This window comes from Diprion similis, chromosome 4, assembly GCF_021155765.1.
Source record: "Diprion similis isolate iyDipSimi1 chromosome 4, iyDipSimi1.1, whole genome shotgun sequence".
Classification (NCBI taxonomy): Eukaryota; Metazoa; Arthropoda; class Insecta; order Hymenoptera; family Diprionidae; genus Diprion; species Diprion similis.
Genome location: NC_060108.1, coordinates 15,735,173 through 15,753,195, shown reverse-complemented (window position 1 = coordinate 15,753,195; position 18,023 = coordinate 15,735,173). Strand labels below are relative to the sequence as shown.

The following is an 18,023-nucleotide window of genomic DNA, read 5'->3' as shown; positions in this document are numbered from 1 at the left end:
TTTTTTTCCCGTGCAGGTTACCTTGTAATTATTGACATTTAAACTGTACGGTTTTTTTTCCCTCACACTATCTAATGGACGCACAGAGATTCGGTGGAGCGACTTTTTACATACTCATGAGGAAAAAAATCTACTGAAAAATAATATTTATGCTACTCATTGAAGAAGCAGTTGATGCTTGTTATCAGCATCATAGGAAATCTTTAATCGCTCTTCAGACTTACGTAAGTTACTAAACATATGTTTGTTATTTTTATGCGATTAAAAACGCGTGCAGCAGCGTAGAAAGATCCTGAGAGGCGATACCGGCACAGTCAATATATACGGCCGTCCAGGAAGAGTACACTGTAATTCTACGAAACTAATTGTCAATCACGCGATGTGTTCTCTGAGAGGGATTTTCTTCGTCGTTGCTGTAACGGCGTCAATCGAAGCTACCAGCTTCAACGTAACCCAAGCAACGCTTTGGTGGCAGACAACAACTCTTTACCAAATTTGGCCACGTTCTTTCAAAGACAGTGACGGTGATGGAATCGGTGATTTGAATGGTAGGTTATCATTCAAATTGTTCAATAATCGTTGGGTCTGCGGTTAGAATGAATTCGTTGGTTAGTCAGTGAGTGATCAATTAACAGTGCAGTATTGTAGCTCATATGTTCACAACAGTCGCGAAAAAACTAAAACTAATTCATTTCCAGGTATCACTAGCAAATTGACTCACTTGGTTGACATGGGAATCGAAGTTATCTGGCTTTCACCTTTCTTCGCGAGTCCCTTAATCGATAGCGGCTACGATATTTCCGATTACCTTAGCGTGAATCCAGTCTATGGTACCCTGGATGATTTCGACGACCTCATCGCTACGGCAAATGAACTTGGTCTTAAAGTAGTTTTGGATTACGTGCCCAATCATACAAGCGACGAACACGCATGGTTCAACTATTCGAAGTACAGCGTCGATCCTTACACTGATTACTACATTTGGAACGAAGGAATCGAGGTGAACGGCACTCGGAATCCGCCGAATAATTGGCTCAGCGTTTTCAACAGCGGAAGCGCATGGGAATGGGTGGACGAACGTCAGGCCTACTATCTTCATCAATTTCACGTCAAGCAGCCCGATCTTAACTTCACGAATGAGCTGGTGATAGAGGAAACCAAGGTGCGGTACTGATAGATTGATTCAGATTGATTAGCCAATACTGACGATCACCGTCATATCAAATCTCATTATTTTCAGGAGATACTGACCTTCTGGCTAGATCGTGGTATTTACGGTTTCCGCATCGACTCCCTGCCCTACCTGATAGAGGATGCTTCACTGGCAGACGAGCCGGCATCTGGTTTGGACGGCTACACGTCAACCGACTATTACTATCTGGAGCACATATACACGAAGGATTTGCAAGAGAATTACGAAATAGTACAAATATGGAGGGATCACATAGACAATTACACGCTTGTTAAAGGGGACGGTGTTGAGAGAGTGATGTTCACCGAAGCATACGCAAATATTTCAAGTATAATGGAATACTACAATTACGGATCCCACGTACCGTTCAATTTCTTCATGATCAAAGACGAGAATGGCGTGAATAATGCCGTTTTAGACACAGCTGGCGAAGTAGTGGACATAATTGTCAAATGGATGGAGAACTTGCCGGAGAACGCAACAGCAAATTGGGTGGTAAGTTACGAAAGCAGAGATCGTTCTAAGCCACAACTAGAATAGAATGTCTCGAATAATTAATGGGATAATTTTTCTTCGGAAACAGTTTGGAAACCACGACAACAGTCGGATCGCAACTAAGCTCGGCGAGGCCCGTGTGGATGCTGTTAATTTACTGCTCTTTCTGCTCCCCGGTGTTGCGACCATTTATAACGGGGACGAAATCGGTATGACCGATACCTATCTCACATGGGAAGAGACTGAGGATCCTCAGGCTTGCAGCACGGACGAAAGTCGTTACGAATCGTTCTCAAGAGATCCCGAACGCACTCCTTATCAGTGGGACAACACGACTTCCGCCGGTTAATATTTCGCGTATTCTTTTCCTCCCGGTTCTTGTCTCGACATCTCGTAGTTGCTGACACAACGAGTTTTAATTCTACGTACATACTTTTCTCCAGGTTTTTCAACGAACGCTACTACCATGCTGCCGGTGAACTCGAACTATCTAACATTGAACCTCGCGGCTCAAAAGGCAGCCGATATCAGTAATTACAAGAATGTACAAGAACTGATTCGGTTGCGCAACAGTACGGTAGTTCAGCGGGGAAATTTGAACGTTCAAGTCATCAGCGAAAGTGTAATAGCCTTCACAAGAGAGATTGTCGACTCTCAGCCGATCGCTGTTTTGGTCAATTGGGACAACACAAGTGCGGTGACGTTTAGCCTGGAAGTGTTCGAAAGTCTTCCTGAAACTTTGGAGGTCTTGATCGCTGACATTAATTCCGGAATTATTGTTGGGTAAGATGATTGTTCGTCAGTTAATACTGGCACCGTACTTAATCGATCAAGTTCTTATTTATCAAGTTCGTATATGCACTTTTTAAAATAATCTATCCCATTGCTTAGGGATCAATATGCTAAAACCAGCATTGAACTACCTGCGAACGCTGCAGTTGTCCTGCAGGGTGTCGAGGATGCTGTTTCCGAAGCATGGACCAGCCGATCATCGATAACTCGCTGTGTCCTTGGTTTAATCTGCATTTTACAATTGACCTGTAATCACTTGCCTATTTTATTCACGTAATAATAATCTCGTATCTGTTGTTATAACAGAAAATCTTATCAATCAAAGTCCACTTTCCAATCCATCGATGCCCATGATTTCAGAGTTTGAAAATAATCGCGGATAATGAAATATCGCAGATATTGAGTAAATCTGATAATCAGATCGTCACACTCAATGACAATATATATGGCGATACTGATACACGTTGGCTTCGATATCATACAGCCTTACTCAAGATCTCTACATTTCGTTTCTTAGCGATTGATCAACTGCAAATGGTAAAACGTTGAGCCGTCTGAGCTTAATCCGCTTTCAAACAGAATTCAATTGGTTCACGTAGGACATACAGAGTATAATAATAAATAATTCTATTTCAGTTGAAGTGTCCGAGTGCCAATCAAGCGCGCATGAAAGTATGGAGCACTTTACAGTTTTTTGTACATATGTATAACGTATATAATACGCGAAAGAACGTCATGCGTATGAAATAAAGACGCAAACACGAACGCGATCGGGGCATAAAACGTACGATGGTATACATAGAAACGTGCGCAAGCCAAAGTAAGCTCCTTATAAACCCGGGAGATAAGTTCCCCAGCGCAAATTGAATCTCGAGAGTTTTTAAGAGCATGACGTGAGCATGGTCTCGACCCTGAAGTCGATATAAATGGATCTTGATAAACGGTTGAAGCAAATTATAAAAAGTAAAAAAATTGAAATGGAAAATAATTAAAATAAAAACACCAGCCAAGTCAATGTATCAGTAATACCAAAAGGGTGGTAAAAATGAATAAATAAATAACCAGATACAAATAACAAGCCTGCGCAGAGTATGCTCACTATAATTTCACCCAAGAGAAAGATAGAAAGAGAGACAGAGAAAGTCAAGGAGAGAATATATATTGCATACGATGATCATCGTCTCTAGTTGTTATCTCCGTCAGAAAAGATGCGGCGGTTTATCAAATTCAATGAACGATATCTATAAACAATTCCGAGCAATAACTCCTCTTAGCATACAACACTTATGCCTATACAGACCGAATGACGGCTTAGGCATGAGATGATTGATGAAAAGGTATCGTGACAAGTGCTCGGCGTCTATACAGATATTCTTCCATCCTCTATTCACTTAACACGTAGCCTCACCACGTGGGTATTCCTTTCGTCCGAGAGGATGGAGCGCGATGCTATGTAACACAGCTGCATTATCTGTATACGTATAGCTCGACATCTGTAAGTACACGCGACACAGGTTCCTTGATTTGTTGGAGTTCGAAGAAAGTCACGACGCGACGTAAGAAAGAGAGAGAGAGAGAGAGACTCGGAGAGAAATAAAAAGAAAGATAGAGAGTTTGGTCTGCAGGGATGTCATAAGCGAAGGTGTACAAGACAGAGAGAAGAAAGAGAGAGAGAGAGAGAGAGAGAGAGATAGAGGAAGGGAGAAAAAGAGGCGGCCCTAACTCCGGGCAGTTAGAATTAATTTTTACCCTTCATTATTCACGTGTCAAATTTTCATCCAGCACGCGTTCACTTCTTCACTCTACCTGCATGTAACAATCTACTTTAATTTCAACTATCTAATCGTCCAATTTTCTCTATAGACGAAACGAAAATTATAATCGTAGGACAGCCCTTGGCACAGCCCTGCTGTCACAGCCCCGGGCTATAGATCACGTCTAATGCTGTCACAACAGATATTCGTCGAGCATAGATCCTCTCAACTCTTATAGATCGAACCGATATCACCTATATCACTGCCACACCGACGTACTGCGTCGAGTATTCTATGACATCTGCAGAATATGAAGGAGGTGATGTCACTCGTCATTTTCTCATCACGTGAAACAGTTCTCGGTATACTGAGACATTGTGGGTTGCAAAAATTGTCAAATTTTTTAATTGCTATTCAATTCAAAGACTCGCGACAGTTTAGATTAATCGATCAATCGATCAGGACAATAATTGAGTGTGTTTTTCGGAATAGATAGGTGAATAAGTGAATGACATCGATTTTTAATTCAAATTACTTTCGGCTAAGAAATTTTTTCCGTTTCATATAACAGTGAAGAAATTGATATTTGCTCAACTCTCGGCGGTGTCTGGTTAAAGTTGAAGATCCCGAGAGAAGGCGAAAAAAAAGAGATGGTTCAAAGAGGGGAAAAAAACAGACCGAAAAGAAAGCGAAACGATCGATCGAAGCCTCTAGTGGAGAGAATAAATGGTCGAGTACCGCAGACTAAATCGACACCAACGCGATCGTAAGGCTATAAATCTGAAGGTAGAGAAGATCGAGGCGATTGAAAACGTCTTCAAACATCTCCGTCGCAGAGTCTATTATTGATTACTATTTATTATCTAGTAATAACTGTCGTAGGTAAGAGAAGTGAGAAGAGATTGAAACGCGAGGCGCAAAGAATATGAAGATGATGAATAAAATGAAGAGGAAGACGAAACAGCGCGAGGCGTGAAGATCCGGATAATTGGAAGCCGGAGGCAAATCTGACAATCAGTTTATCCATCAATTGCACAGAAAATGTTGCACAATCCTCGCAGCTGCGTGCGGTGCGGGTCATTTTTTTCAATTTCTTTATTCATAACCCCGACGCGTGTTGTATCTAACTAATATATCATAGAAATAGCGCATCGAGTAGGTGCGATATATGTATAATAACATCGCATTATCGGTGAACATATTCGAATTGACGGAGTGTAGCGATCAAGTTGGCAAGAACAAGCCACTCATTCTGTTTAATCGTTCATCCATTGATCCGGAGGTTACAAAACGACGACTATAAAGCTCAACCCTCAAGGCTTGGCAAATCGGGGCGCTGGACATAGCTTCTCTTCTATCACCCGGCTCATTTTCGTTCCCGGAAATCTTGCTCAGCATAAAAGTTGAGCTATCTCGGTAGGCAGATACACATCTCGCTTACAGCGGTACGTCACTTTTACTCATAGATCCACAGCTGGAGAATAATACTGCATTGAACATCCGGAACGAGCCGTTGCTCAAGAATCTTTTTGAGACTAATTTTGGTTACTAATTACTGGCGACGTGATATAATTAATCGTTTTATCGAAATGAGGAATTACCGTTGTTCCGCTGAACGACGTCCGTTTCATTACATACGAAAATTCTGAGCCCCCATTATTAAAATCCAGGTTTTTGATTCGAACGTAATTTCTTTTGAATACAGATTCACTTTGTTCACGTAAAAGAGGCTTTTCTTTTGGAGAATAAAAAGAATCCCTGAACATTGACAAAAAGTTCTTTAGCTCAAGAATGATAATTTGTCAATTTTTTCATACATAGCTATCGTCGATTTTCGATAATCGACAAGGCATTTTAATCAATTTCGTAAATTCCAAAAAGCTTCATCGATGCCTCGGATTTTTCTTCTTTATTCTAAAAGATTGTTGAACAGGTACTGTCATGGTGACTTAATATACTGTATGTTTTCCATTAGTCGGTTACCTCATACCAATCCGCTCTAAAGGACAGAAAGAGAGCTGGTACCGTTCCGAATTCCTAACCATGCATCGCATAGCTATTTTTATTAAAATTCGACGAAAGAAAGTGATACACCCGCCTCGAGTTATAATAATTGTCACGTGTCATGGATAACGATAAAGGCGCTGTCTTGTTCCGATTCAAGTTGGTCAAGGTGTATCCTTGCCATGCCAATCACGGCCCCTTTTATCCAGCCGCACCACTCTATAAATTCCTTACCTCGATGACAATCGTAAATCGATTGTTGCAGCCAGTTCTCATAGTGAATTGAACAACGAAACCTGCACTTCGGATTCTGAACCGGCATTGTCGTTATCCTTTATCAAATTTGTTTTACCACCCGGTCACCAACTATCCACGGTATAATGTTATAACGAGGTCGATGAGGAAAAAAAAATTCTGGCACTTTTTATTCCTTGTGATAAATTAAAAGAAACAATAAAACCTGCTGCGTATAATTTAGTAAAAATAGAAAATTCCATTTAAATATTATTCATGCTAATTCCGATGATTTCTGTAGATACCTTTGTATTGTAAAATTTTGAGTAATGCCAAACACGGTTTAAAAATTTCTCCAACTGTAGTTCAACGTGTAATACGTCATCCAAAATATTATAATTAAAATGCAGCATTAGGCAACCCTGCAGTCGAGCTGCTATACCCATTTATAAGACAGTTCAAGATAAGGCGATTAATTATAGAATCTAGATTCTGGAATAGCGATAACAATCTGTCGTCTCTGCTCTTCTATGTTCCTTGGCGTCACGGTTTATGAAGCGAAGCAATGGCGAGTTCATTTTCTGCTGCAGCTTCTCGTTCATATTTCACGAGAGGACATAACTCTGTGCTGCTGACACCCGTTCAAGTCGTGAAACTGCCTCGATTTTTCATCTCAAGTAAGTATTGTACAATCGTTACCTACACTCTGATATTCTCAACCGTCTTCGAAATTTTTTCCGAATGTTGATTATTATTCAAACTCCGAACGCCTCGGGGTTGTCAATGACGAGCAGCCAGCCGTTGTCGACTTCCTTAAACCACGTCATAAACGCTGTTCGTAATTTACAGAGATTGTCTAGTCAACTATGAATCACAAGTAGTTCAGAACTAATAATTCGAACTTCGATACCCAGCCGGTGTTAAATTGTTTTACCGCATCGTTGCACTCGTAAAACATGACAAACATATGAGGTAATTGTTCAGTTTGCACCAAATAAAAAACATGTAAGTTATAGCTTCAGCTTTTGTCTCATTAAAATAGCAATTTCAATGATTACTCTTGTTTTTCACATAATTGTAAGCGGAATTTTTTAATAAGTACATCGACGCTAAAAAAAATTGCGTTTAGAGAATGAAATGAAAAAAGAGAATCCTAATGGCGGGATTGAAAACGAGCAGTTATAATTCCGAAGCTGATTTTGTCTCGAACAAGTGACACGTAAATCTTTATCGATCTTGTCAAAGACATTCTATGCACAGATTGATGTATCATTGGTTTATCGTTATAACACTTCTTTACTTATCGGACATAATTAAAACGTGTGCACTTGACGTATAATTATTACATAACGAGCTGTTTGTATTTTATATTGTACTGAACTAATCAGATAAAAAAAAATCCATCTCACTAATTGGATTCACGTACACAATGATGTAGATGTTCATTCGCATACGAAATATGCGCGTATACGTATATATATATAATATAATGATATATATAGAGAAAAGTATGAGAGAATATATACTTGATGACTGATAATTAATCACCGTCACAGTAATCATTCTCAGAAATACTTCATTTATCCGTTCCTCGCCCTGCGCTCAGGATCCAGACGTGCATTAGAAGTGTTAGAATATTAGGTGTACGACTGAATTAGTCCTAAATATGACGATTAATTAGCCTCCTGAGCACGCGTCCTGATTCGCCTGGAGCATAGACGAGGCTCTTATAATCGGCAATCATCACTGAAGTCACGCATTCCACCGAAAGTGTAATTTCTTCTCATCCCGTACGGAGAAAATGAATGAAAACAAAACGGGTTATAACGTAGATTATTCTCGCTAAGGAAGAGCAATGAAAACAACAAAATTGAAAGAGAAATCGGTTTGATTTTCCTATCTCGAGGATCGCGACCGTAATATTAATAATACATATATTGATACACGGTAGCTGTCTGAACACGCGTACTGTTGTGTGTACGGTGTAATAGCGGTGTGTAATTGGATACGTGAAATTGTCGTTACGTGAAACTACTGTCGAATGAAAAAAAAAAAAGAAAATAAATATCAGATCAGTCGCGACCACGAAAAACTCTACAATTCTCGCGGTAAAATATTTCCAGAATAACGCACGAAGGCGTATTCGAATTAGAGAACGGAAAGAAAAAACGGGCTCTTATCCATTAATTATAAAAATTGTTTTATATTAACTTGCGTAAAACTCGAAGACGGCTTTAGTTTCAAATACTTAATTAAAAGAAACTCTTTTATTAGTCTCGAAAGAAAAGTATTTTATATAAAATATGCCATTTTTTCTCTTTTCCAAACCAGAATTTTTCGTTGATTGAATGAACTGTACTATAAAAAATAGATCTCGTTTGGACGTACTATACAAATTAAGATATTTTCCCGATCGGGAGGGTCGTCATCATTGTCATCACCGGCATCTTCGCCTTTTTGTTATCTTGAGCAAAAAATGACTCAATCACACTATAAATATACCTCGTGTACACCCGTTCGTTTCCTGATATCTTCGTTAACTGGATGTGTGGGTGAGAGCTCGACCGCGACAGGAAGGAAGTTGGCGTGAGCGGACACGAGAAGATATTGCGAGATACCGAAGTACAAAAGTACCGTCGTTGAGGCGACGCGTGTTGTGCGTATATAACGTATAGCATACGTACGTGCGATGCCAGAAAACGTGATCAGATCCGTACAGTAACGTAAAACAAAGACGGAATTTAGCGCGAACCATTCGAATCAGGAATAAGGGGAATTCAGATCCGGTTCTGAGGATCGGAAGTTGCCTTATTTTTTCGCCGCGAAAAAGTTCTCCTGCAAAATGAATGTGTATAAAATACGCAGCCATGCAGCCTCACGCAGATTGCAACCAAGGTGTACATAACTGCGACACGCACTGAGGTATAAAGCTTGTGCATACGCGTCGCCGACTCGCTCAGGTGGCTATAACTCGTTTGCACATAAGCACCGAGAGGATTGAGACAGATTGAGAGAGGAGGTGAAAAAAAATGGGAAGGGGGGGGGGGGGGGGATTACAAGAGGCAAAAAACAGGTGTGTAGGTGGGAGTGTCGAGCATCGAGGAAGATAAGGAGAAAGAGAGATGCGGTAAAGAAGGTTAAGCAAAGCGCAGAAAACGTCGCCTCGTATCGTGCTTGCGAAATTTCCGGTTTAAAAGTTAATTCCGAAGATGCATAGGATGGCTGGGGATAGGCACGTTGTACCGTTCAGCCTTTCATGATGCCTATCCGCTCTAATGATGGCACCGAAGAAGAGTGCAGTTGCGGCTGGTAACTGCAGCCGCATGTAAGGTAAGGCGCGGCGTCGAAAAGGGCAAGTAAAGAAGGGGGGGGGGAAATCGCATTCCAAAACGTTGGCCAAAAATCACACGATAATCGCAGGTTCCAGGTGGTGAGCGTGTAGGTATATAGTCGGATTGACGTTCCCGGATAATCGAGGCTGCTGATTACCGGCCGTGGCTGCTTCTGCTCCGCAGAGAATGGAATAAATAAAACACGGAATACCGCAGGGATCCGATTTTTCTTCTTTTTTTAGAATTAAGTTCGATGAATGAAGGCGAACTCATTGTTAATTGGATTTCTATTCACTTGTTTTTCGATGAGAGTGTATATATCGACGATTGAGTTATCGTTCGTTTGATGAATAATTCTTTTTTTTTCTATTGAAAGGCAGTTCTCTGCGGGACGGATCCGAGCTTGATGCCATTTGGTACGGAGATCGGATTCAATTAATACGATTTAAAACGGTCCACCACTTGTGCAGGCGAGACGCGACGCGAGGCGAAACGATCCGATCACGGCTCTCCAGGTGAACAACTTTATTTTCTCTTCCCAAGTGGCCACGGCACTATATATATACCAGGACTTCTGACAGACGATCATTTTTATTATTTGTTAAAGGAATTGCGGCGAATCTCTCGCTCCATGCGATTCGGGACGGTAATAATTAACCGGAACGATCGGAAAAATGTCTTTTAAATTATCGCGTGTCGATACTCGATCCATTAATTCAACGGCTATAAAATATAAGTTTATGAGGCTATATGGTTCTTCTTCCTACATGTAGCTATTCTTTGACTTTCGAGTAGTTTGCTGTAATTAATTATAACAGAAATTGGATATATAAGTCTATTGTCCGTAAATGAGTTCAACTCGAATTGATGTATGGTTGACAAATTTTCAACTCATTTATGCAGCTTATTGTAATCAAGGATTATTCATAGGTGACACACGGTTAAAACGACTTGCGTAAAAGATACGTTGACGTCTCATTTCACCCAGCGTCGCATCCCGCTGGAAGAAAGACACTCGAGGGTGTTCGAAAGCTATTGAAACAGTCGATCAGATCGAGTCAAAGGTTCCTCTCGTCGTCCTGAATTTACCGCAGCTCGTTGCACCGAAGATCTCGATCGTTAAATCTTTCGGTAAATTAACAGCACTGAAACTGTCTAAAGAATCGACCGTCATGTTCTGCGCTAATTGATCCATCGCACTTATCGCTCTTCTCCAAGTTCAATGACTTAAAATTTAGTGACTCTGGGGAGCATCCCGATTCATCGGAATGGGCGTTGACGGCTAATCGCAGTCACACATGCTATACGGATGCGAGTAAAGTAAACGAAGACGAGAAGAGTGTTGGCGTAAGCGAGATGACAGCTTGTGACGAGATTCCGCCGTGATAGCCATCGCCTGATAACTTCGCGACATATCGCGATCAGTTTTCCTTTTTCATTGGGCTCGAATAATTTGCGGCAAATGGGTTATCATTTCTAGCCACTTTACTGATGCAGTTACATTGGACCAGACGTGAGGGATTGTTTTCTTTTCAACTGCGCGAGCAGTATCACAAATCTTAGACCTCGAGCGAAAGGAAAATGTTTCAAACGAATTAGAACCAATACGGTGGATAGAATTAGTCCTTCAATTTGTATTTGGTGGAGCTTACGGTACCTACCTAGTACCGATCAGTCCTAACACCGAAAACAAGCCATAGCACAGATAAACGCGTACGATAGACGACATCGTCCACTCTGATATCGAGCCGAAAGATTTTCATGGACTGATTTACGATCCGCTGTCAGATTAGCGAGTAGGACTAGCTGCGGAGAGACAGACGCGGAGGATTAGCTTCTCCTGTCTCTGCTGTCTGTTCCGTTGACAAGCGCCGGTGCATCAATGTGGTGCACGATGCAAGGATAGAGATCGAGGCACAGGACGCGATCCTGACTCGACGTAGGCGCCTTGGGAGAGCGCAAAGCTCTCGAAAGCTCATCCTTCCGGCGTCTGACACGGTTCTCCGTTAACAAACTCACCGTATTTAAGCCCGTACCAGTTGGCCTGAGGTCTTCCATACTTGTTGGTAGGCCAGACCCTGACGGGTTGGTTGACGGGGGGACAAGGTTTGTAGTAAACCATGCATCGGTGGCATTTCCTGGTGAAAGCAACCCTGGGAGAGGAGGGTTGTATGTGAACGTAGGCGACGGGTTTCCTCCCGGGGTAGAAACCCTGAATTCGGGGCCCGCGATTCCTCCTCTGGTATTTTCTCCTGCGGTGAAACTCGGGCGGAATATTCGCAGCGCGTTTCCGTAGGTTGCGTGGACGGTCCCGTGGGAAAATCGGTCCCTCAACCCCGAGAGGAATCCGGGCTTTCTCATCGCCCTTATCGACGACACTCCCTCGGCTATCGCGCTCGCTCAAACCGGGCACAAGGGTCCACTCAAAATCTTTGGAAAACACTTTCGTCGCACCGCTACTTCCCGCTTCCCCGCATCCTCCAGGTCCCCCTGATACCACCATAAGCACCGAGACTATGACCAGGGCAACGCCGCCCTGGGACCGCAGCAGCTTGATTCCTTCCGTCATGACTACCCCATAATAAGGGATCCCTTCGAACCTCGAAGGTCCCCGACGTCGAACTCGCGATTTGAACCCGAACACCCTGCGGTACTTAACCCAATGGTTGGTACCAGGGGCATGTGTAGCTCGCTCCGTTTCTCTGATTTGGTTCGTCTTCAAAAATTTGCAACCTGGAGGAACCACCGACGTCGAGACACCTGCAGCATCGGCGATAGGTTGATTCCGATGGCGCGGCGTCTGGTGCTTCGAGTCGCGTAGCTCGCGGTACACTGTTCTTACTTCTTGAGCGCGCTACCATTAGCCGAGTCTGCTCCTCTCTCTTTCCTCTCTTCATCTCTTCCTCTCTCAAGTCCTCGTCCCACCATCTCTCGCCCGTGTACTACTCGCCCAATTCCAAGTTTCTCTCTCCTCTCCCTCCTCTCTCGCTCTCTTTCTCTTTCTCTTTCTTTTTCTCTCTCTCTTACTCTTTCTCGACTGCATCTCGCCCGGTGTTTACTATGCCGTGCACGTGGGTGCACCGGGCGAAGATATCACCGGGGAGTCGAGGCCTCAGAGTTAGAATCATAGGGGCACGGAGGTAGGGTAAGATAAAAAAAGCACCTGCACCAGCCGCGGCGAAACCGCAGCGACTCCGGCTTTTCCTCTCCTCGACTTTAATCCTTTTTCGGAATCTCCGTTTTCGCCGATTTTCTCATCTCCTGCACTGGTTTCTCCTTTACCCGCTTTTCCCCGTTCTAGGTAGTAAAATACACACCCATGCATATAACACATAGGAACAAAAAGAGGTACATCCGGCCCGTTTTGCACGCGTGTTATCCCGCCCACATCCGACCTTCTGCCACGGAGTGTCGCGGGCCGCGTGATAACGTAGTGGAATTTCATACACCGTACTTTTCAAACAAAGCGGATACTGTTCGGTTCCCCACAATCTGGCGCGTGACTCGTCTCTGCATGTGCGAGATTAATTGGTCGTTTTAGGAGCAGGTGATGCGGTCCAGCGCATGTGTGGATTATACATCCAACTAGTAATTTATTCGTTTCTTAAACCATGCGGTTATCACATATATTTCGTGTCAAGGGGGGGGGGGGGGGGGGAGCCATTAGGGACTGATTTAAACTGACGAGACGTTTCCGTTCGATATAATATACGTGTTATTTATACTTGAGGACCTTTTCAACCTGCGGATATTTTACTGCCGTTATCGAAGATTTGTTGATGGATCGTCTCTCTTCTATGATTCCTGAATGCTCATTTTAATATCACGTTCATTTGGTTACCAGAAGTGGTGATCGTGATTCGATAGAAATTTGTTCCGTACTAGTTCAGAACATTTCAGTCGATTATCCATTTTTCCCATCCTCCCCTTGATACCATTCACCTAACCGATCTCTCCAGCTAGCTTAAAACCTTTTTGTTTTCTTTATATTTTAAAGTCCAGCTTCAAAAATCAACAAAGATATAGCGTATATATATAGTAAGAAAGTAAGAAAGTATAAAATTCTTCTCATATATTCTCGCTTCGCGGGGCAAGCATTTATACCTGCAACGTCACGTCACTTATCCAACATCGTGAGTTACACAGGCGTACGAATACCCACCAAAGCGAATGAATGAACGATTAAAACGTCAAGCTGTCATTCCGTCGCTTATATGCCGCACGGTTCGAAGTCTGCAAACGGTGTCCGTCTGTTAGTTTTACAAAACGCGCCTCCTCCTTATTCCAGAGGGCAAAGGACCCATAAAATACCCCATGGCGAGATCTCGAGCTTGCAATAACGCGCTTGTAAATACTTCCGCACTCCTATCATCCTTTTCTGAGCGTCGCACGTACTTACACGTGAATAACAGATAAGTGTCTAAACACCTAATACGTGCCCCGTACGTTTCACACCAAGCCGCTGACATCTGCGCAAATTTCTTGTGTCTGGGAATGAAACGACGAGAAGAAAATCCGGGGAAATTGATTGCGGAGGCATCCAATTGCAAGATCAAAGTGCGCTACATTTTGCCGAGCTTTTCAATTTATTGTCAGCGTATAGGCGTTTAAAAATATCCCAAGCACTGTTATAATATGCAATGATTTTTCGCAGCATATGTACATCGAGACATGTATATCGGTATAAAATGAGAAATTGACGGTGATTTGCAACAAGCCAGGCGGAAGACTCGGGGAGGATAATGTCCCCGGTGTATACTTAGGTACATTCATCCAGGCATCCGTCCATTCTTCGAGATAGAAACGGTCATCGTTTACGGTCAGTTTTACGACGCCGCGCCGCAGCGGGTTCTACCCGCGGAATACCGAAGAGACTTCACCCAAGTTTACCTTAACGAAATCCGGAAGCAGTAACACCGCTAATTGATCGTATATAGACGGAAAATCATGCGAGGAATTTCAAATGAAACGATGCGAGTTAAAGTTCACGGGAATTTCCTTCGTGTCGAAAAATATTTTACCTAAAATGAATATATCGAAAGGTGCGAGTTCCCTTCGTGACTACAAACTGTGATTCCCTGGCATGCGATTCGTCAATTTTCCAAATCCTCGACGCAAGATTTTTTTCCTTTGCCTACTGCAGCTCGGGGGACAGGGATATTATGTCTGTGTACGAAAGATTATACCGAGGTAGAATGACGTAGTGAAATATTTCGAGTAGGGAGAGAAATGCGTCACGGATACGATGAGGATCATAGGAGAGTAATGAAGAAAAGAAGAGGGAACAAGAGCGCAAAGCAACGCATTGCTGTTACGTAACCCCCTGGTGGGAAGAAGCCACGGGTAAGGGGGATTCTTGTGTTTTTTTTCTTTACCTCTTCTTCTTCTTTTCTTTTCTTTCTTACTTTTTTTTTTCTTTTAATCACTGTGCTAGATTAAATTATTAAGGTCGGTATCATCAGAAGAAATCTTATCCAGTATACCTTCTTACGCAAACAAGACCGCCTTCCTCGCTGTACCTCATTCTCTGTAATACACGTTGTGTACAGGCATTTAGCCATGAAAATATAAACAGTTCACGTATTTTCTAGCATCAATCTTTTTGAAACGATATTTGGTGTGCAGGAAAGAAAAAAATGACCAAATTTAGTAAATATGAGACAAATATAATATCATTAAAAATTGAAACCCGTCTGGACTGATATCTGGAAAGTTCATCAGTGATCATCCGAGACATGCGTATCGCATTCTAATTTTTTATTTACAAGATCGTTGCACAAGGTACCGGTATCGAGTATACCTATTGATTGATTTCCACATATACGAAGGGTCTGAGGATAGGAATCCATGTCACAGAGGTATCGGATTTCTGAAACCTAATTTCGATGGAAATATCTAGGCAAAGTACATAGTATAATAATAGCAGATAATCAAAGAAGAGATTCAACATTTTTTCAATTAATTTTTCAGGGATTACAAAAATGAACATGCTGCCGGGTACCTTTTGTCTCCTTCGTGCAGTTGTATGCGAGGAATTTGAATTAAGGTCAACGGCGTTCCGAGTACCCTGCAGCACGTGTTCTCTCCTCTCTCCCTCTCTCTCTCTCTCCGTCTCTCCCCGATAGTGAGAAAACAGTTTTGGCTTTTTTCAGGCACAGAGAGGACCATTATTATACCACGGCGAGATTATACCTGCCTCGACGTCATCACCTGTGTTTTCATTTTCTTTTTTCCCCCCCTTTTATCTCTCTTCCATGTACCACATGTATACATTATATACGTACATGTGTATGCGGGATATGAATTTGAGTTCTCTACGTTTCAGGCAGGGTGAGTTTGGAAGAGATCCCCCCCCTGAAGCGAAAATTTTGTGGAAAATCATTCGATCACAAAATCGAAATTTTAAATGCATGGTCTTACAATTGTATGTGAGCAATTAAATACATGTTGTAACATGGAACGCGATGCAGTCACGTGCATGGAAACGCGTGGGTGTAGACGCGTATTAATACGAATTCGTTACCACATAAACGGCGTTTGATTTTTCCATTTGAAATTTTTTTTTTCAAAATTTATCTTCATTCATTCACCTTTTCTTCATTTCGATGGAAAATTATGAACGATAAATAACTCGAGTAACACACAGTGACCCGTTATAAGCGCAGCAAATTTACATGGGAATGTTGATGATGCAGTTATATTCAGCATGTGACAATCACTGTATATATAATGATTCTAAAGACATGATCAATGAAGTGAATGTGAAAAAAATGTTAATTCAACTACGACGTACCTGAAAAAAAATGATTGGACAATTTTAACGCAATTTTTATACTTCATCATACTCCACGTATCGTATAATAACATCCATCGCATTTCTTTTCTGTTTTTTCATCTGTTCATACTTGTATGAAATGAAAAATAATTCTCTTCAAATTCAAATAGCGGTGAACGATGCAAATTTACTTTAACTAAAAATTAATATTTACCAATAATAAAGCTGTTGCGTGATTGTATTAAAATATCGAGCTGCACAGCTGTTCGCGTACATTTCCAACGCTCATGATTTATTTATAAATTCCGACGACTGTAATTTCTTCGAGATGCTATTCACTGTTTGAAATCGTGAAGCACATATATCAATAAGCAATCGCTGATCAACGAATCGAGACTTTGCATTGAAATATGTAATGAACATGAAACCGCTCGTCACCTAATCTGCGAGTAAAAAAAAATAGTTGCTTCAAATCCCTGCATAAATATCATATACCCAATACCGATATAATAATATATGTATAAATTCGTAACTCCATAATGGGATTTATTCAACCGCCGAGAACAATCGACGAAAAATCAAATTTTTGCATCGCTTTTTCTTATCCCGATACTTTTGTTTATTCATTTTTTCTTTTCGCGAGTATCTGGCGCACTTTGCGGAGCCCGCGCGTACCTACATGAAGTGGATGATAAATTGCGAGGTAAAAAGTATTGGCGGGATCGTATTATAGAATATGGGTAGCGGTAACTTCATAGGGACCGCGTCACGCGTACTGGACGTGTATTATCTTCCCATACGTTTGTGTGTCACATGAGTGTGGCGATGCGACGAGTGAGTCAAAAGATACGATCAAAGAATCTCTTGTTTGTGTCCAAAGCGCCAAGAGGAGATCCCCTTTAAAGACTGGTCCGCCGGATTGACGATGCCGAGAGGACGAGGACGACGAGGAGAAGAAGAAGGAGGAGGAGGAGGAGGAGGAGGAGGAGGATGCTGACTACTTCGTTGACGACAGCGAGGTCCGATTTACTTACACATGAGAAAGTGTATCCACACATGTAAACTCGTACGCTTCGCTTATGTCGTTTCTCCGGCGTTGCTGCCGCGCTGCATCGAGACGCAGACTCCATGAGAGGAACTTATCGCAAGAACACCGAATGAAGTTTTGACACACGTTTCATTCTCGACCCTCTTCGCCATACGTGATTAGATTTAAACGCCTTCATTAGAACCCTCGGCGAATAGTCGATAGCGTCGATTTATATAATTACTGCGATCTTTATTGAAAGAGAGAAAAAAAATTGGCTAGTTGTTTCGGTTTTTTTTTTCATTATTATTGTTATAACAGTCGGTATTTAGAATCTTTTTTTTCTCTCCATTTCAAAGTACAAATTTATGTATAATAACTTGACGAAGTCTACTTATAATAGTAAAGTGCAGTTGGT

The 18,023-nt window shown here is 41.9% G+C and overlaps 2 protein-coding genes across 2 annotated transcripts in view; one reads left to right on the top strand and one right to left on the bottom strand.

Annotated features, from left to right (window-relative positions):
- The window catches only part of LOC124405966 (laminin subunit alpha-1), a 71,345-nt gene that overhangs the window by 12,525 nt on the left and 40,797 nt on the right, over window positions 1–18,023 (bottom strand). The gene's annotated exons all lie outside the window — the stretch shown is intronic.
- LOC124405967 (alpha-glucosidase-like) lies at window positions 341–2,833 on the top strand. The gene is made up of 6 exons (XM_046881239.1): window positions 341–548; window positions 699–1,162; window positions 1,241–1,687; window positions 1,776–2,031; window positions 2,131–2,470; window positions 2,579–2,833. Exons 1-6 carry the CDS (start codon window positions 380–382, stop codon window positions 2,754–2,756), a joined length of 1,854 nt encoding a protein of 617 aa, XP_046737195.1. The 5' UTR covers window positions 341–379; the 3' UTR covers window positions 2,757–2,833.

Bases quoted from the DNA above. Each gene is read 5' to 3' on its own strand.
- LOC124405967 (XM_046881239.1), top strand. From the start codon at position 380: ATGTGTTCTCTGAGAGGGATTTTCTTCGTCGTTGCTGTAACGGCGTCA. The intron at 1,163-1,240 runs GTGCGGTACTGA...CATTATTTTCAG, and splicing joins TGGTGATAGAGGAAACCAAG to GAGATACTGACCTTCTGGCT. The intron at 1,688-1,775 runs GTAAGTTACGAA...CTTCGGAAACAG, and splicing joins ACGCAACAGCAAATTGGGTG to TTTGGAAACCACGACAACAG.